Consider the following 14,447-nt stretch of genomic DNA (forward strand, 5'->3'; position numbering starts at 1 on the left):
TGCTTGGCCTACCCAGAAATGAGCCAGCTCTAGCAAGGTTGGGAGAGGGGGAGAAATCCCCACTCTCTCACACATTTGCTTTAAAAATGTCTCCAAAGGTGATTTGATTGGGTTAACTGTGCGTTCGTTTGCTGTTTGCCTTCATTCTGGTGGTTTCGTTCCTCCAGGCGTCTCTGGTGGAGAATTCTCGGACAGACCAAGACAGGCTTCGCATACTGAGCATCCTTCCTCAGGCCGTGATCCTGACCCAGATTAGCAAGAACAGAGTGGACACGTTTCAGAACAACTGGCCTTCTCGGGTAAGGGGAAAACCTTATCAAATACCACGTGCTCGTAAAATCAGATCTCCTGAAATTTTGTGAGCAGGTCCACCATTTCTGGGGGCTGCTGTGCCACCCCCATGGCCATTCTCTAACTCTAGGGGACTCTTCCGCAGAAGCCTCTTAGAACCAGATTCTCCTCCACTCCATAGGAAAAGCAGCAATGCGGGAGCGAGCTGCAGGTGGCTGGAATGCAAAACAGGATGTTGATGTTTGGGACTGTACCATGGGAACAAAGGGACAGTCTATTCACTGTACTGAGCACCGGATGTTAGCTCAGAGTGTCATCTGACCTGTACTGGAAGTACAGGGGTGGAGTTTCTCTCTCTGCTGTTTGGAGTCTGATGAGTGCAGACGCGTTTCTCTGTACTGCTGCAAGGACAGAAATAAAGACATGTAAATACATTTCTGTCTGACTCTTTCCCCTCCCTGGGGAGACAGGGAAGAGGGGAGAGTGGTGTGTTCTTCTCACGCTTGAGGAGGATCGCCGATAGTGACCTAGCCTGTATCCTGCCGGGAGACGCAGACGGGGAGATCAACAAGGATCTCAAGCCGAGTGCCTGGAGAGTGGCCAGTTTCCTCTGATAAGGCTTGAAGAATCCAACAGGTCCACCATTTCTGGGGGCTGCTGTGCCACCCCCATGGCCATTCTCTAACTCTAGGGGACTCTTCCGCAGAAGCCTCTTAGAACCAGATTCTCCTCCACTCCATAGGAGAAAAAGATAGCTGGGTCTCTTTAACGCCGTGGCTCCCAAAGTGGGCAGTACTGGGCCCCCCCGGGGGGGTCCAGTAGGATGATCTAGGGGGGTGCTAGAGGCAAGGGGGCTGCTGGCGGTGTAGACAACTGTCAGACTTTGGAAGGCTGGCATCACTGCATCAAGTTCATAAAGTTTTGTTGAAATAAATAAACTAGCTTTAATTAAATAAGTGTGCAGTTAGCTGTTAAAAAGGTAAAGGGACCCCTGACCATTAGGTCCAGTCGTGACCGACTCTGGGGTTGCGGCACTCATCTCGCTTTACTGGCCGAGGGAGCCGGCGTACAGCTTCTGGGTCATATGGCCAGCAGGACTAAGCCGCTTCTGGAGAACCAGAGCAGTGCACGGAAACGCCGTTTACCTTCCTGCTGGAGCAGTACCTATTTATCTACTTGCACTTTGATGTGCTTTTGAACTGCTAGGTTGGCAGGAGCAGGGACTGAGCAACGGGAGCTCACCCCATTGCGGGGATTCGAACTGCCAACCTTTTGATCGGCAAGTCTGAGGCACCACCGTGTCTTTTTTGGAATTTTATTGGGTCATTATCTTTCCTTAGTGGCTTGTGGAAACAGCTATTCTGAATAAGGGTAGGGGGAACTGGGAATGAATTTTTGGAACGAAGCAGTTGGAACGAAAAAGTTTGCGTTCGACAGATAAGATAAAAACAGACTGTTCCAAAATCCCTTCCGTGGCTCCATCTCAGAGTAAGCAGTTTGTGGTTATGATGGAGCCGCCTTCCTCTGACCAGTCAGGCTAACGGCCCATCAAGCTGGCTGATAGGCAACCATTTCCCAAGCTCTCTGGACAAACCTCAGGTCCAGCTCCTTTCAGCATAGTTCTCATTCTCCCTCCTCAATGACCACCCACCGTTCGTAGTCCGTTCCACAAAATAAGGCCATTGGACAAGGCAGTCCAGGGAGATCCTCAGGCACCTCGACCTGTCACAGTCTGTGTTGCGGCCCATCATCCAGAATCATGTTAATTTGCCATGTAGAAAAGGTTAAAAGCTCCTCTGTCAGTTCAATTTGTTGCACAGCGCATAGCATAGCTAGAGGAGAACACATTTGGGCAGATGAGCATAGCGTTCTGCTCTTTGTACATTAAGGGAAGCGCATTCACAGAGGCTGCCAAGGGAGGCGGACGTTTCAGCCCATGGTGTCAACATTACACTGTGTGACATTGGTGCCAAAGGTGATTCGTATCGGGGGAAGGACGCATTTTTGCTGAAAACATATATGCATTTCAACAAGAGGCGAAAAGAGAAACCTCTGGGGGTTCTCAAGGAGGTAGTTACTGGGTTTCAGAGAGATGGGTCCAGAACACACCTCAGTTACTTGTCCACGGGAGAATCTTTTGAAAGCCACTGTCTCACTGCCTCAGTCTCCACCTCTGTAAAATGGGAATCCTGGGAAGCTAGATTCCCACATTATTGTGAGGATGAAAGCAAGTAATGAGATATAAATCAGCACGGCACCACTGTTTTTAATGGTTTATCCTTTTTTAAAATGTCAATAAGAAATTTAAAAATGTTGGCGATCAGTCGGAATTTAGGCAGGTATTAGCCTCTGTACATTATTGTTAAAATGCAGCACTCAATGTGCACACACACTCACAGAAACTGAACTATAGAAATAGTGATTATTATTATCATTACAGTCATACCTCGTGTTGCGTTTGCTTCAGGTTGAGTGTTTTCAGGTTGCGTCCCACGGCGACCCAGAAGTACCGGAAAGGGTTACTTCCGGGTTTCTTCGCATGCGCAGATGTGCAAAATGGCGTCACGCGTATGTGCAGAAGTGACGAATCGCGCCCCGCAGCTGCGCAGCTGCGGGTTGCGTTCTGCTTATGTTGCGAACGGGCCTCCGGAATGGATCCTGTTCGCAACCAGAGGTACCACTGTATTATTATTTATCACAGTTGTTAGTTGCTTTATACAAGAAGAAAAGACTCAGTGAAATTCAGCGAGATAAAATATGCTCCTGTCTGTCATTCAGTGTAGGATAGGCTGTGCACCAAACATCATCTGCACTGATGACCCTCAAACCTAGAATCCCAAATTCATTGATTCAGCAGAGTTATACAGTGAGGATTGTGTTTTCTCCTCACCCCACTCCCTCTGCTCCAACAGATCACGGTGTTAGACCTTGACGGGCAACATCTCAGCAGAATCAGTGGCTTGGACAAACTGGAGAATTTGCGGTGGGCATCCTTTAGCAACAACAACCTCACTAAAATAGAAGGACTGGATACTTGCCAAAATCTGGAGGAGCTCACGGTAGATGGAAACTGCATCACAACCCTCGAGGGTAAGGTATTTTGCATGCTCCGTTCCAAATATCCACAGCTTTGGGCGTTCCTGGACTTGGCTCTGCTCCCAGGGAGGAGGCCGGGGCCAGGAGCACTTCTGCACAGAAGCAGCTTTTGCAAGACCTTTGCCACTTCCTGGAGGAGACGGGCGTCACATGGTCGTCCGCCTTGGAGAAGCGGCGCTCAGAAAGGGCAGCTGGAGAACGCTTTCAGTTCAGGGCCCTTGATACTCGATGGCATTAGCTTCTGAATTGTTTCTGGGTCCATGGGTGTAGCCAGGATTTATGTTAGAGGGTGGGCAGGACAGCCACCTGTCACCATCCTCTTTCTCTTTCTCGCAGATTCGGAATGAAGTGTCTCAACAACAGTTGTTTGTTTGTTTATTATTATTATTGTTGTTGTTTAGTTGTTTAGTCGTGTCCGACTCTTCGTGACCCCCTGGACCAGAGCACGCCAGGCACTCCTGTCTTCCACTGCCTCCCGCAGTTTGGTCAAACTCATGCTGGTAGCTTCGAGAACACTATCCAACCATCTCGTCCTCTGTCGTCCCCTTCTCCTTGTGCCCTCCATCTTTCCCAACACCAGGGTCTTTTCCAGGGAGTCTTCTCTTCTCCTGAGGTGGCCAAAGTATTGGAGCCTCAGCTTCAGGATCTGTCCTTCCAGTGAGCCCTCAGGGCTGATTTCCTTCAGAATGGAGAGGTTTGATCTTCTTGCAGTCCATGGGACTCTCAAGAGTCTCCTCCAGCACCAGAATTCAAAAGCATCCATTCTTCAGCGATCAGCCTTCTTTATGGTCCAGCTCTCGCTTCACTTCCATACAATATTATTATTATTATTATTATTATTATACTTTGTCAAAGTAATAATCATACATAAATAAGAATAAAAATGTGCACCCCACCACCGAAACCATTCCATTGCAACTATCCAACCTTCCAAAATTTCAGCACCTCTTGCGATGGTTTGATCCCTTTCTGTTTTAACAGTACTGTACAGTTGTACCTTGATGGCAGAAAGTGAGGAGGAATTAAAGAACCTTTTATTGAGGGTGAAAGAGGAGAGCGCAAAATATGGTCTGAAGCTCAACATCAAAAAAACGAAGATCATGGCCATTGGTCCCATAACCTCCTGGTAAATAGAAGGGGAAGATCTTGGGCTCCATGATCACTGCAGATGGTGACAGCAGCCACGAAATTAAAAGACGCCTGCTTCTTGGGAGAAAAGCAATGACAAGCCTAGACAGCATCTTAAAAAGTAGAGACATCACCTTGCCAACAAAGGTCCGGATAGTAAAAGCTATGGTTTTCCCAGTAGTGATGTATGGAAGTGAAAGCTGGACCATAAAGAAGGCTGATCGCCGAAGAATTGATGCTTTTGAATTATGGTGCTGGAGGAGACTCTTGAGAGTCCCATGGACTGCAAGAAGATCAAACCTCTCCATTCTGAAGGAAATCAGCCCTGCGTGCTCACTAGAAGGACAGATCATGAAGCTGAGGCTCCAATACTTTGGCCACCTCATGAGAAGAGAAGACTCCCCGGAAAAGACCCTCATGTTGGGAAAGATGGAAGGCACAAGGAGAAGGGGACGACAGAGGACGAGATGGTTGGACAGTGTTCTCGAAGCTACCAGCATGAGTCTGACCAAACTGCGGGAGGCAGTGGAAGACAGGAGTGCCTGGTGTGCTCTGGTCCAGGGGGTCACGAAGAGTCGGACACGACTAAACGACTAAACAACAACAACAACAACAACACAGTTGTACCTCTTGTTACGTCAGTCTCCGGTTGTGTTTTTTAGGATACGAACATGGCAAACCTGGAAGTGTATACTTCCAGGTTTCGCCCCGTGTGCATGCGCAGAAACACTCTATCGCGCCGTGCGCAGAAGCCGCGCTTTAGTTGAGGACTTTTCGGGGCGCGAATGGCACCCTGGAATGGATCGAGTCCATAACTAGAGCTATCACTTTACAAATTCTACAAACACTCTCCATATCTCCTCAAAATCATTTCTCCTACATAGTCCCCCATCTTACCTTAATGGCACATGTTAATTTATCATTAATAGCTATGTCCCACACCTCTTTATACCATTCTTCCATTTTATATTCTGCTTGCCCCTTCCACTTCCCTAGCTATCATAATTTGTGCAGCTGTCAATAAATTTGTGAGCAAGTCCTTCATAACCCGTGAACCTTCCACCCCATTGTAAATTGATAGTAATGCTACCTCTGGACTTTTGGTCAGCTTTAACCCAGTGATTTCTGTTAAGTTCTTAAACAACCTTTGCTAGAAAAATTGTACATATTTACACCCCCGCCACATGTGAACATAATTCCCGGTTTCCCAGGAACAACAGTTGTTTTAAATTAGGTATTTTTTTACCACCAGTACTCTGAGAAATACGTCAAAACCTTCAGTCGTTTTAAAACTAGGAAGTTAAATTTTTAATAATTAACCCCAGGGTGTACCTTTCATGTGGTTAAAGAGTATATTTTGCAAAATTGCAAAGAGCACACCTTTTTTCATCTTATTTTTTAAAAAAATCTTAACTTTTCTTGGATTTGCTGAAAACTAGGAGAAGCTTCCAGAACCAAGTTCCCTGCGATGTGATTGGTCAATTCGTGGAAGCCAACTATTGCTCAGTTGGGTTGCCAGTTGTATCGCTATATGACCTCAGCAAGCATCTATGTGACCTCAGCAAGCATTTTAATTATTCTTATCTCTTATTTATTTATTTACTTAATTTGCGGGGTGAGGCAGACAATTTTGTCCCTTTGCTTTGATTTCTCTGTCTCCTCTTGAGAAATTATCGTCATTGTTGGTTTATTTAGTTATTTAATGTACCGTACTTAAATATACAGTGGTACCTCAAAGTCGAATGGAATCCATTCCAGAAGTCCATTTGACTTCCAAAACGTTTGGGAACCAAGGCACTGCTTCCGATTGGCTGCAGGAAGCTCCTGCAGCCAATCAAAAGCCACAGAAGCCGTGACAGACGTTCAGTTTGCAAAGAACATTCACAAACCGGAACTGTCACTTCTGGGTTTGCGGCATTAGGGAGCCAAAAGGTTCATCTCGCAAGGCGTTCGACTTCCGAGGTACGACTGTACTGCCTTTTCCCCAAGCCAGGATTCAAGGTGGCTTCCAACGTCTACAAAACATTGTTCTCAAAAGCAAAGTAATAGTGAAAAACTGGCTAAGAGCAATATTTCTGAGTTAAAATACACCAAAATACATTTAGAACCAGCAGTTAAGATAGTTCGCCCTGACGGCAGCCCAGTGGTCAGTACTTTGGTTTTCAAAGACCTGTCTGAACAGGAAGGACTTGGCCTTCATTAACTGTTGTTGTTGTTGTTGTTGTTGTTGTTGTTGTTGTTGTTAAGGGAGGGAGTTCCACAATATGGAAGCAGCCACGGAGAAAGCTCGCTCCCTTGTGTCACAGCTCTGACCAGAAACATTCTCTTTTCCCTTTCCCCAGGCATTTCGAAGCTCTGCAAGCTCATGAGGTTGAGCGCCAACAACAATCACCTCACCAGCCTGGAGAGGAATATTTTTGATAACTTGTCTCACCTCCATTATCTCTCTCTGGAGAACAACCGGATCACTTCCTTGGCGGGCTTGCAAAAAGCCTATGCGCTCATTGAACTCTACATAAGCAACAACTACGTTTCTTCCAACCAAGAAATATATCAGCTGAAGGTAAAGGGGGGGACTTCACCACTTTAAAAGCGTGAATGAAAGTCAATCACCCATCTCCTATTACCCTCCTGAGAAAAACCCCACCCCACCCTCACACCCTCAGGTTAAGTACTTAATTCGTTCCAGAGGTCCATACTTAACCTGAAACTGTTCTTAACCTGAAGCACCACTTTAGCTAATGGGGCCTCCCACTGCCGCTGTGCCGCCGGAGCACGATTTCTCTTCTCATCCTGAAGCAAAGTACTTAACCCGAGGTACTATTTCTAGGTTAGCGGAGTCTGTAACCTGAAGCGTATGTAACCTGAAGCGTATGTAACCCGAGGTACCACTGTATAATGGTCTGGTGACGTCTGTTTCAGTGTATCTCAAAAAGTGTGCATGCACATGAAAGCTCATACCAACAACAAACTTAATTGGTTTCTAAGGTGCTACTGGACAATTTTTGTATATATTTCGACTGTGTCAGACCAACACGGCTACCTACCTGAATGAAACTCTTGTGAGTGTGTAGCGTCATGCCAAAGAGAAGGGATTGTGAACCACTGAGTCCGTTCCCCCTCAAACAGAAATACAGCTATTCTTTGAAATTCTTGTTTTTGGTATTTGGTTAAATATAAAATATGGTAATGTTATAAAAATAGAATTCTCCGTATGTTTAGATCCAGGTTTGGGGCAAGTGCTCTTTGGTGAGAGAGCCCCAGTAGAGATTTAAAATCACAAAATATACAGCAAAGTAACACGTGGAAATATAAGCTGTTTCACCGATAAAGCTATCCCCTTCTAAGTTGCTTCCAAAGTTCCCCTTACTTCCCTTGACGTAGAAAGAAATCACACGTTTGGTAGGTTAAAAGTGGTTTACTTACAGACTCTTCAAAGGTCAGATTCATGTGCTTTTCCATACAGCAGTAAGAAAACACAGGCAGTAAGACTTAGTTTCTAACATGGTGAGAGTTTCTAAATTGTATAGAAACACAATGATGACTTGCTTAAGCCATGCGGTCTAAGCTTAGAGCATCCATCTCCTTACTAGTAGGGTTCACACAGTGGAATGGTGGAAAGCGGGAGAACGAGACGCTTGATAACACCAGCCTCCTTTTCCAGGGTCTAAACAATCTGGTCATCCTGGACATGTATGGAAACCTGATCGTTTGGAAGCAGGATAACTACCGCCTCTTTGTAATTTTCCATATTCCATCTCTGAAAGCCTTGGACGGCACCGCAGTGGTGAGCTCCTTTTCTACGTAAAGGATATGTATAAAACTTTTATGTCTTATAAGCAAAGAAGGCAGCCAGCCCCAAGCAGAGTACAGAGTCAGTGTTGAATATTGTGCTTTGTTGAACATTGTGTTGAATATTCGGACCTTGGGGCAAATGTAGGGTTGCCATATTTCAAAAAGGAAAAACCAGGACACCCCCAAAATTGTTGAGCTTCTCGCAGTGAGGAAACTGCCAGAAGGCCCTTGGCACTGGACCTCAGTGGCCCGGCTGAGCGATGGGGGTGGAGACGCTCCTTCAGATATACAGGACCGAGGCCGTTTAGGGCTTTAAAGGTCAGCACCAACACTTTGAATTGTGCTCAGAAACGTACTGGGAGCCAATGTAGGTCTTTCAAGACCGCTGTTATGTGGTCTCGGCGGCCACTCCCAGTCACCAGTCTAGCTGCCACATTCTGGATTAGTTGTAGTTTCCGGGTCACCTTCAAATGTGTAGAGTGCATTGCAGTAGTCCAAGCAAGAGATAACTAGAGCATGCACCACTCTGGCGAGACAGTCCGCGGGCAGGTAGGGTCTCATCCTGTGTACCAGGTGGAGCTGGTAAACAGCTGCCCTGGACACAGAATTGACCTGCGCCTCCATGGACAGCTGTGAGTCCAAAATGACTCCCAGGCTGCGCACCTGGTCCTTCAGGGGCAGTTATCCCATTCAGGACCAGGGAGTCCTCCACATCTGCCCGCCTCCTGTCCCCCCAAAACAGTACTTCTGTCTTGTCAGGATTCAACCTCAATCTGTTAGCCACCATCCATCCTCCAACCGCCTCCAGACACTCATACAGGACCTTCACCGCCTTCACTGGTTCTGATTTGAGAGGTAGAGCTGGGTATAATCCGCATATTGATGGACACCCAGCGCAAACCCCCTGTTGATCTCTCCTGCGGCTTCATGTAGATGTTGAATAGCATGGGGGAGAGGACAGAACCCTGAGGCACCCCACAAGTGAGAGCCCAGGGGTCTGAACACTCATCCCCCACCACCACTTTCTGAACATGGCCCAGGAGGAAGGAGCGGAACACAGATGTGCTGTGTATACTTTGCGAATAACGACTTTCTTCTTATCTCTGTCCTGATTCTTCCAACATCCACCTTCCATCTTCTAACTTTCATTTCGGCTCTCAGTTAAAAATAAATAAATTAATGTCCTCAATGCAGGAAGCAGCTGAAACTGAGAACGCTAAAGATTTATTTGGGGGCAAACTTAATGCGGATATGGTTGCGGAAAGACTGGGCCATTCCAACTTCAGCAAAATGCAAGAATTAAATTGGACGGCCTCTATGATCAGGTCAGTAATATTTTTAACACGAGTGACAAGGACTGTGGGCAGCTGCCCAGCTCTGTTTGTCAGCAGAGTTCCTAAAACTGCACATCGGCGCTTACCACTAATTGTCCCTGAATCCCTTTAAAAAGTACAGCTCCCACCATGTCTGGCTAGGGATGGGAAGCTCCCTAGAGAAGCCAGACTGGCTCCCTCCTTGCTGTCCTTCCACTGGTATGTGAAGAAGACCTCCTTATTCCAGTAGGCTTTTGGGAACTGTCTGCTTTTAATGAAAGGGCTGGTGCCTTGATTTGTGTGTGTATGAAACATGCGGTGGTTGGGACTGGTCTAAGCTGGACTTGCATGCAGGGATGGAGCAAGGTGGGTGCGGTCTGCCCTGGGTGTCAGGTAGACTCTGCCCTGTAGGGCGGCAGGTAGACTCCTCGTCGCAAATTCAGTGTGGGGGAGGATGACAAGAAATTTTTCGTTCCGGGTACCACCTGACCTTGCTATGCCACTGCTTGCATGCCTGGAGAGGGAGTGTAGCTCAATGACAGAGCACAGCCTTTGCACACAGAAGGTACCCAGTTCCATCGCCACCATCTCCAGTTAAATAGATAATGAGTAGAAGACATGGAAAGCCTCTGTCTGAGATTCTGGAGAGTGGCTGCTGCTGGTGGTGGTCAGAGAAGACAATATGGAGCTAGCTGGACCAATTGGTCTGACCTGGAGTAAGGAGGCTTCCTATGTTCCTAGACCATTGTTTTCTTTCTCTGTCTCTCTCTTTTAATTTTTATTTATGCTTTTCAGGTTTATACATTTCCTTAATTTTACAGTCATTTTAACATTTCAAAACCTGACTTCCTTCCCCCTCTTTCTGCGGTTCATTAAAGTTATTATTGTTTTTTATATCTTCGGCATACATTCATTTAATTTGCTCACTTGCTTATCTACTTTAAATATATACTCTTGCTAAAACTGCAGGTTATTATAATAATTTTTATCTTTTTGCAGTTTATCTGTAAATATTCAATAAACCATTTCCATTCTTTTATAAAAAGCTTGTTATCTTGATTTCTTATTCTTTGGTAAGTTTCACCATTTCTGCATATTCTATAAGTTTTTGTATCCATTTTTCCTTTGTTGGGACTTCTGCTTCTTTCCAGTTTTGGGCGAGTAACATTCTTGCTGCTGTAGTAGCACACATAAATAAATTTCTGTACGATTTAAGTAGTTCTGTCCCTATAATTCCCAAAATGTTTTCCATTTGCTTTGAAAAGGGAAAGAAAAGCTCTGTCGGTGCTTCCTTAGAGCATGCCTCAGGGCGGGAAACAGCATCAGGTTTTATTTACCATCCGCTCTCTCTAAATGTCTTCTTTCTTTCTTTCCTTTGTCTGACTCAGAATGGTGGATCTTGCGCCAGCAGACCAGTTTAAGAACATCACCAGCGTGAATTTACAGAACAATAACCTCACCTCTTTCAGTGGTCTGGTCTACCTCCCTAACATCAAGGTGAGTCATCTGTGCTTCCTATTCTTCCCCTCTCATTCACAGGGAATAGAGTGCAGATATAGATGGCCCTGGAGTGGGTGTGCGAGGGCTATTTCAGACTTACTTTAAAAAAAAAAAATTATTACCATTTACTACAACTATGCCCCAGTTTTCAGTCCTCCGTCTCAGTCTTCTTTCTCTCCTCCTCCACAGATTATTATAAGGGTGAATGCTGTGAAGTCCATACATTGCTTTGCAATGTCAAGGATAGTAGCAGCCAGGGGTAGCAGGCTCAGAAGTTCTAGAGAAGGGGTGGGGAATCTGCAGCCCCGCAAACGTTCTTGGATTCCCATCAGCTCCAGCCAGCCTGGACCAGTGGACAGTGATGATGGGAGCTGGATACAGTAGGCCACAGGTGTCCCATCCCGGCTCAAAAGGCTGCTGTCAGGAGTGAGGCAGCAGTAAATCACACTGTGTGAGTTAACTCTTTATTAGCCAAAACGTGATCGGCATAGTAGTGTCGGGCTTAATGAAGCAGCTCTTGAGACTGAAGGTTCCCACCTCCTCACCGCTGCCTAAGTCCCCTCTGTAGGGATGCGGGTGGCACTGTGGTCTAAAACACTGAGCCTCTTGAGCTTGCTGATCGGAAGGTCAGCAGTTCGAATCCATGCAACGGAGTGAGCTCCCGTTGCTTTGTCCCAGCTCCTGCCAACCTTGCAGTTCAAAAGCATACCAGTGCGAATAGATAAATAGCTACCACTGCGGCAGAAAGATAAACGGCATTTCTGTGCACTCTGGCTTCTGTCACCACGTTAGTCATGCTGTCTGTGGACAAATGCCAGCTCCCTCGGCCTGAAAGTAGAGATGAGGGCCACACCCTATAGTCAAATTCAACTGGACTTAACCGTCCAGGAGTCCTTTACCTTTACCAAGTCCCCTCCACTCCATGATTTCCCCCAAGCAATTGGAGCAATTGGAGACTGTGCCTGCATGTCTCTTCTCCGCCAGGAGCCAGTGTGGTGTAGTGGTTAAGAGCGGTAGTCACGTAATCTGGGAAACCGGGTTCGTGTCTCCGCTCCTCCACATGCAGCTGCTGGGTGACCTTGGGCCAGTCACACTTCTGTGAAGTCTCTCAGCCCCACTCACCTCACAGAGTGTTTGTTGTGGGGGAGGAAGGGAAAGGAGAATGTTAGCCGCTTTGAGACTCCTGAAGGGGAGTGAAAGGCGGGATATCAAATCCAAACTCTTCTTCTTCTTCTTCTTCTTCTTCTTCTTCTCTTCTGGTTCTGGGAGACCTTCTCCCTCTGCCCCCTCATCGTTGTCCCACCACCACTCTCCGGGTTCTCAGCCTTCTTCCCTTGGGGGTTCCCCAGCTGGTCACTCTCATCATTCTTCTGCGTCTAACCAGTCCACGACATCCTAGGACTAAGCAGGTCAGAACTGTGGATCTATCTTTATTCCCTGTTTGCGCTACTTGCCTCATCCTAGGTCATAGTGTGGGAAAATGATTGCTTGTACATGAGAGCATGAGCAAAGTTCTTATTGTTGCAGGGTGATTTCATAGCTAGAAGCATCCTTGGAGCATGAACAGCGCGTGAACAGCTCGTGCTGTCCCATATGATTGGCTAACGTAGCATGGCCTGAGGCTCGAACGGTCTAGTGCGAAGGTCCTTATCTGCTGGCTAGAACAAATTGCTTGGCTTGTATTTTGTATCTTTCTGATTTCACACAATAAAAGCTGTGCTGCATTAGCCCTAAAGAGCAGCCATATTTCGGAACCTATCATGGTGTGAGACTGATTTTTCTTTGGATGCCGAGCTGCAACTCGACAATTGGTGCCCCGTGTGACTGCCTTCGGACTTCACGTTGTTTTTCATTATTCAGCACTCACCAACACGTCGTTCATCCACGTAGTGGATCCCTGGTGAGTGCTCCCGTGTGATTTCTTTTGGATTTCATGCTGTTAAACAACGTTCAGCCTCACCTCGCCTGGCAAGGGCTGCAGACGCGTCGTTCATCCACGTAGTGGATCCCTGGTGAGAGCTCCCGTGTGAATGTGATTCTGGACTACGTTACGGACTTATCAGCACTTACTTCCGCCCGGACAGGGCAAAAAGGCGCCTCCCTCATCCTCCTAAGGATCCCTCCGGTAAGTGCTCCCTGCTCTTTTTGCAACTCTTGCAATCATGGGAAAGTCTCTCTCTGCACCACAGAAAAAAATTTTTTAAAGACCTTAAATTCCTTTTGGCCAGTAACAACCTTGCTGTTCGGAAAGCTGACCTTAAGTCCCTTATAAAAGCCCTGGACACTCACTGCCCCTGGTTCCCCCAGGACGGAAATTGGGAGTTAGACGATTGGAAAAAAATTGGACACTTCTTTCAAAATCATCCTCAGATTGATGTCAAGGTTTTGCATGCCTGGAGTAACGTCTACAAAGCTATGTCGTGCTTAACTCCTTCAAACATTCTTCTGGCTGCTGCCACAACTTCTTCGCCCGCCCTCCCCGCTCCTGCTTTGCCTGCCTCAAACCTACCTCCTAAACCGCCGGACATTTTCCCTTCGGCTCCTCCTGTCACTCCCCTGCATTCTTCAAATTCTGCAGCACCCCCAGCTCTTCTACCTCCTCCGCCCAAGGCATTTGGCACCGCTCCTACAATTCCTCTTCAAAGATCTCTCTGTGCCACCGCTCCGTTGCTGCCTTTTGATGCTGATACTCCAAATCTCTTCCCTGTGATTGCTCCCGCACCACCGCCACCCCCCGTCATGTTAACCCAAGCTGATGTCCTCGATGGGTTAACGGGAGGAGGCAATTTTCTTACTGTTGCCCAACAGCTAACTCTCGATCCTCAATATTGGGAGGCCACTACGGCTGCTGCTCAGGAGGCTTTAGCTTCTGTCCCTGATGACAAGAATGAGCGCAATGGCCAATTGGGGAGCGTCAGACAGGGCCCTGCAAAGCTCTATGGACAATTTGTTGATCGCTTGTATAATACCTTCAAGTGGCAAGTTCAGGACCTGGCAGCACAAGAACCGATTGTACGCCAGCTTGTGTTTGATAATGCAAATGAGCACTGTACGCAAGAGCTGCACCTTCTAATGGCAACATCAAATATAGCCATTGCTGATATGCTTAAAGCCTGCCAGTCAGTGGGCACTGCTAGCCACAGCCTGCTAGCCACGGCCTTGTCCTCCACCGTGTCCCAAATTCCTGCAAAGGCTACAACCTGTTGGATTGACAGTGGCTAAGGAAAGAATCCAGCGGACTTTACGCATTACGTACCTGGGACACAAGCTGACACCATCTGCAGCCATTCCAGTTACGCCTCAACTACAGTTTCCTGATCATCT

At 47.0% G+C, this 14,447-nt stretch overlaps 1 protein-coding gene across 3 annotated transcripts in view; it reads left to right on the forward strand.

Moving 5' to 3' along the window:
* LRRC9 (leucine rich repeat containing 9) overlaps nt 1–14,447 on the forward strand; it is a 72,627-nt gene that overhangs the window by 38,809 nt on the left and 19,371 nt on the right. For all 3 annotated transcript variants that reach the window (XM_082216571.1, XM_082216569.1, XM_082216570.1), the window contains 6 exons: nt 168–299; nt 3,204–3,381; nt 6,858–7,078; nt 8,180–8,302; nt 9,505–9,635; nt 11,012–11,120. In XM_082216571.1, coding sequence (XP_082072697.1) covers nt 168–299; nt 3,204–3,381; nt 6,858–7,078; nt 8,180–8,302; nt 9,505–9,635; nt 11,012–11,120 — 894 coding nt within the window. The remainder of the gene's footprint in view (nt 1–167; nt 300–3,203; nt 3,382–6,857; nt 7,079–8,179; nt 8,303–9,504; nt 9,636–11,011; nt 11,121–14,447) is intronic.

This window comes from Podarcis vaucheri (genome assembly GCF_965113315.1).
Source record: "Podarcis vaucheri genome assembly, chromosome: 1".
Lineage (NCBI taxonomy): Eukaryota > Metazoa > Chordata > Lepidosauria > Squamata > Lacertidae > Podarcis > Podarcis vaucheri.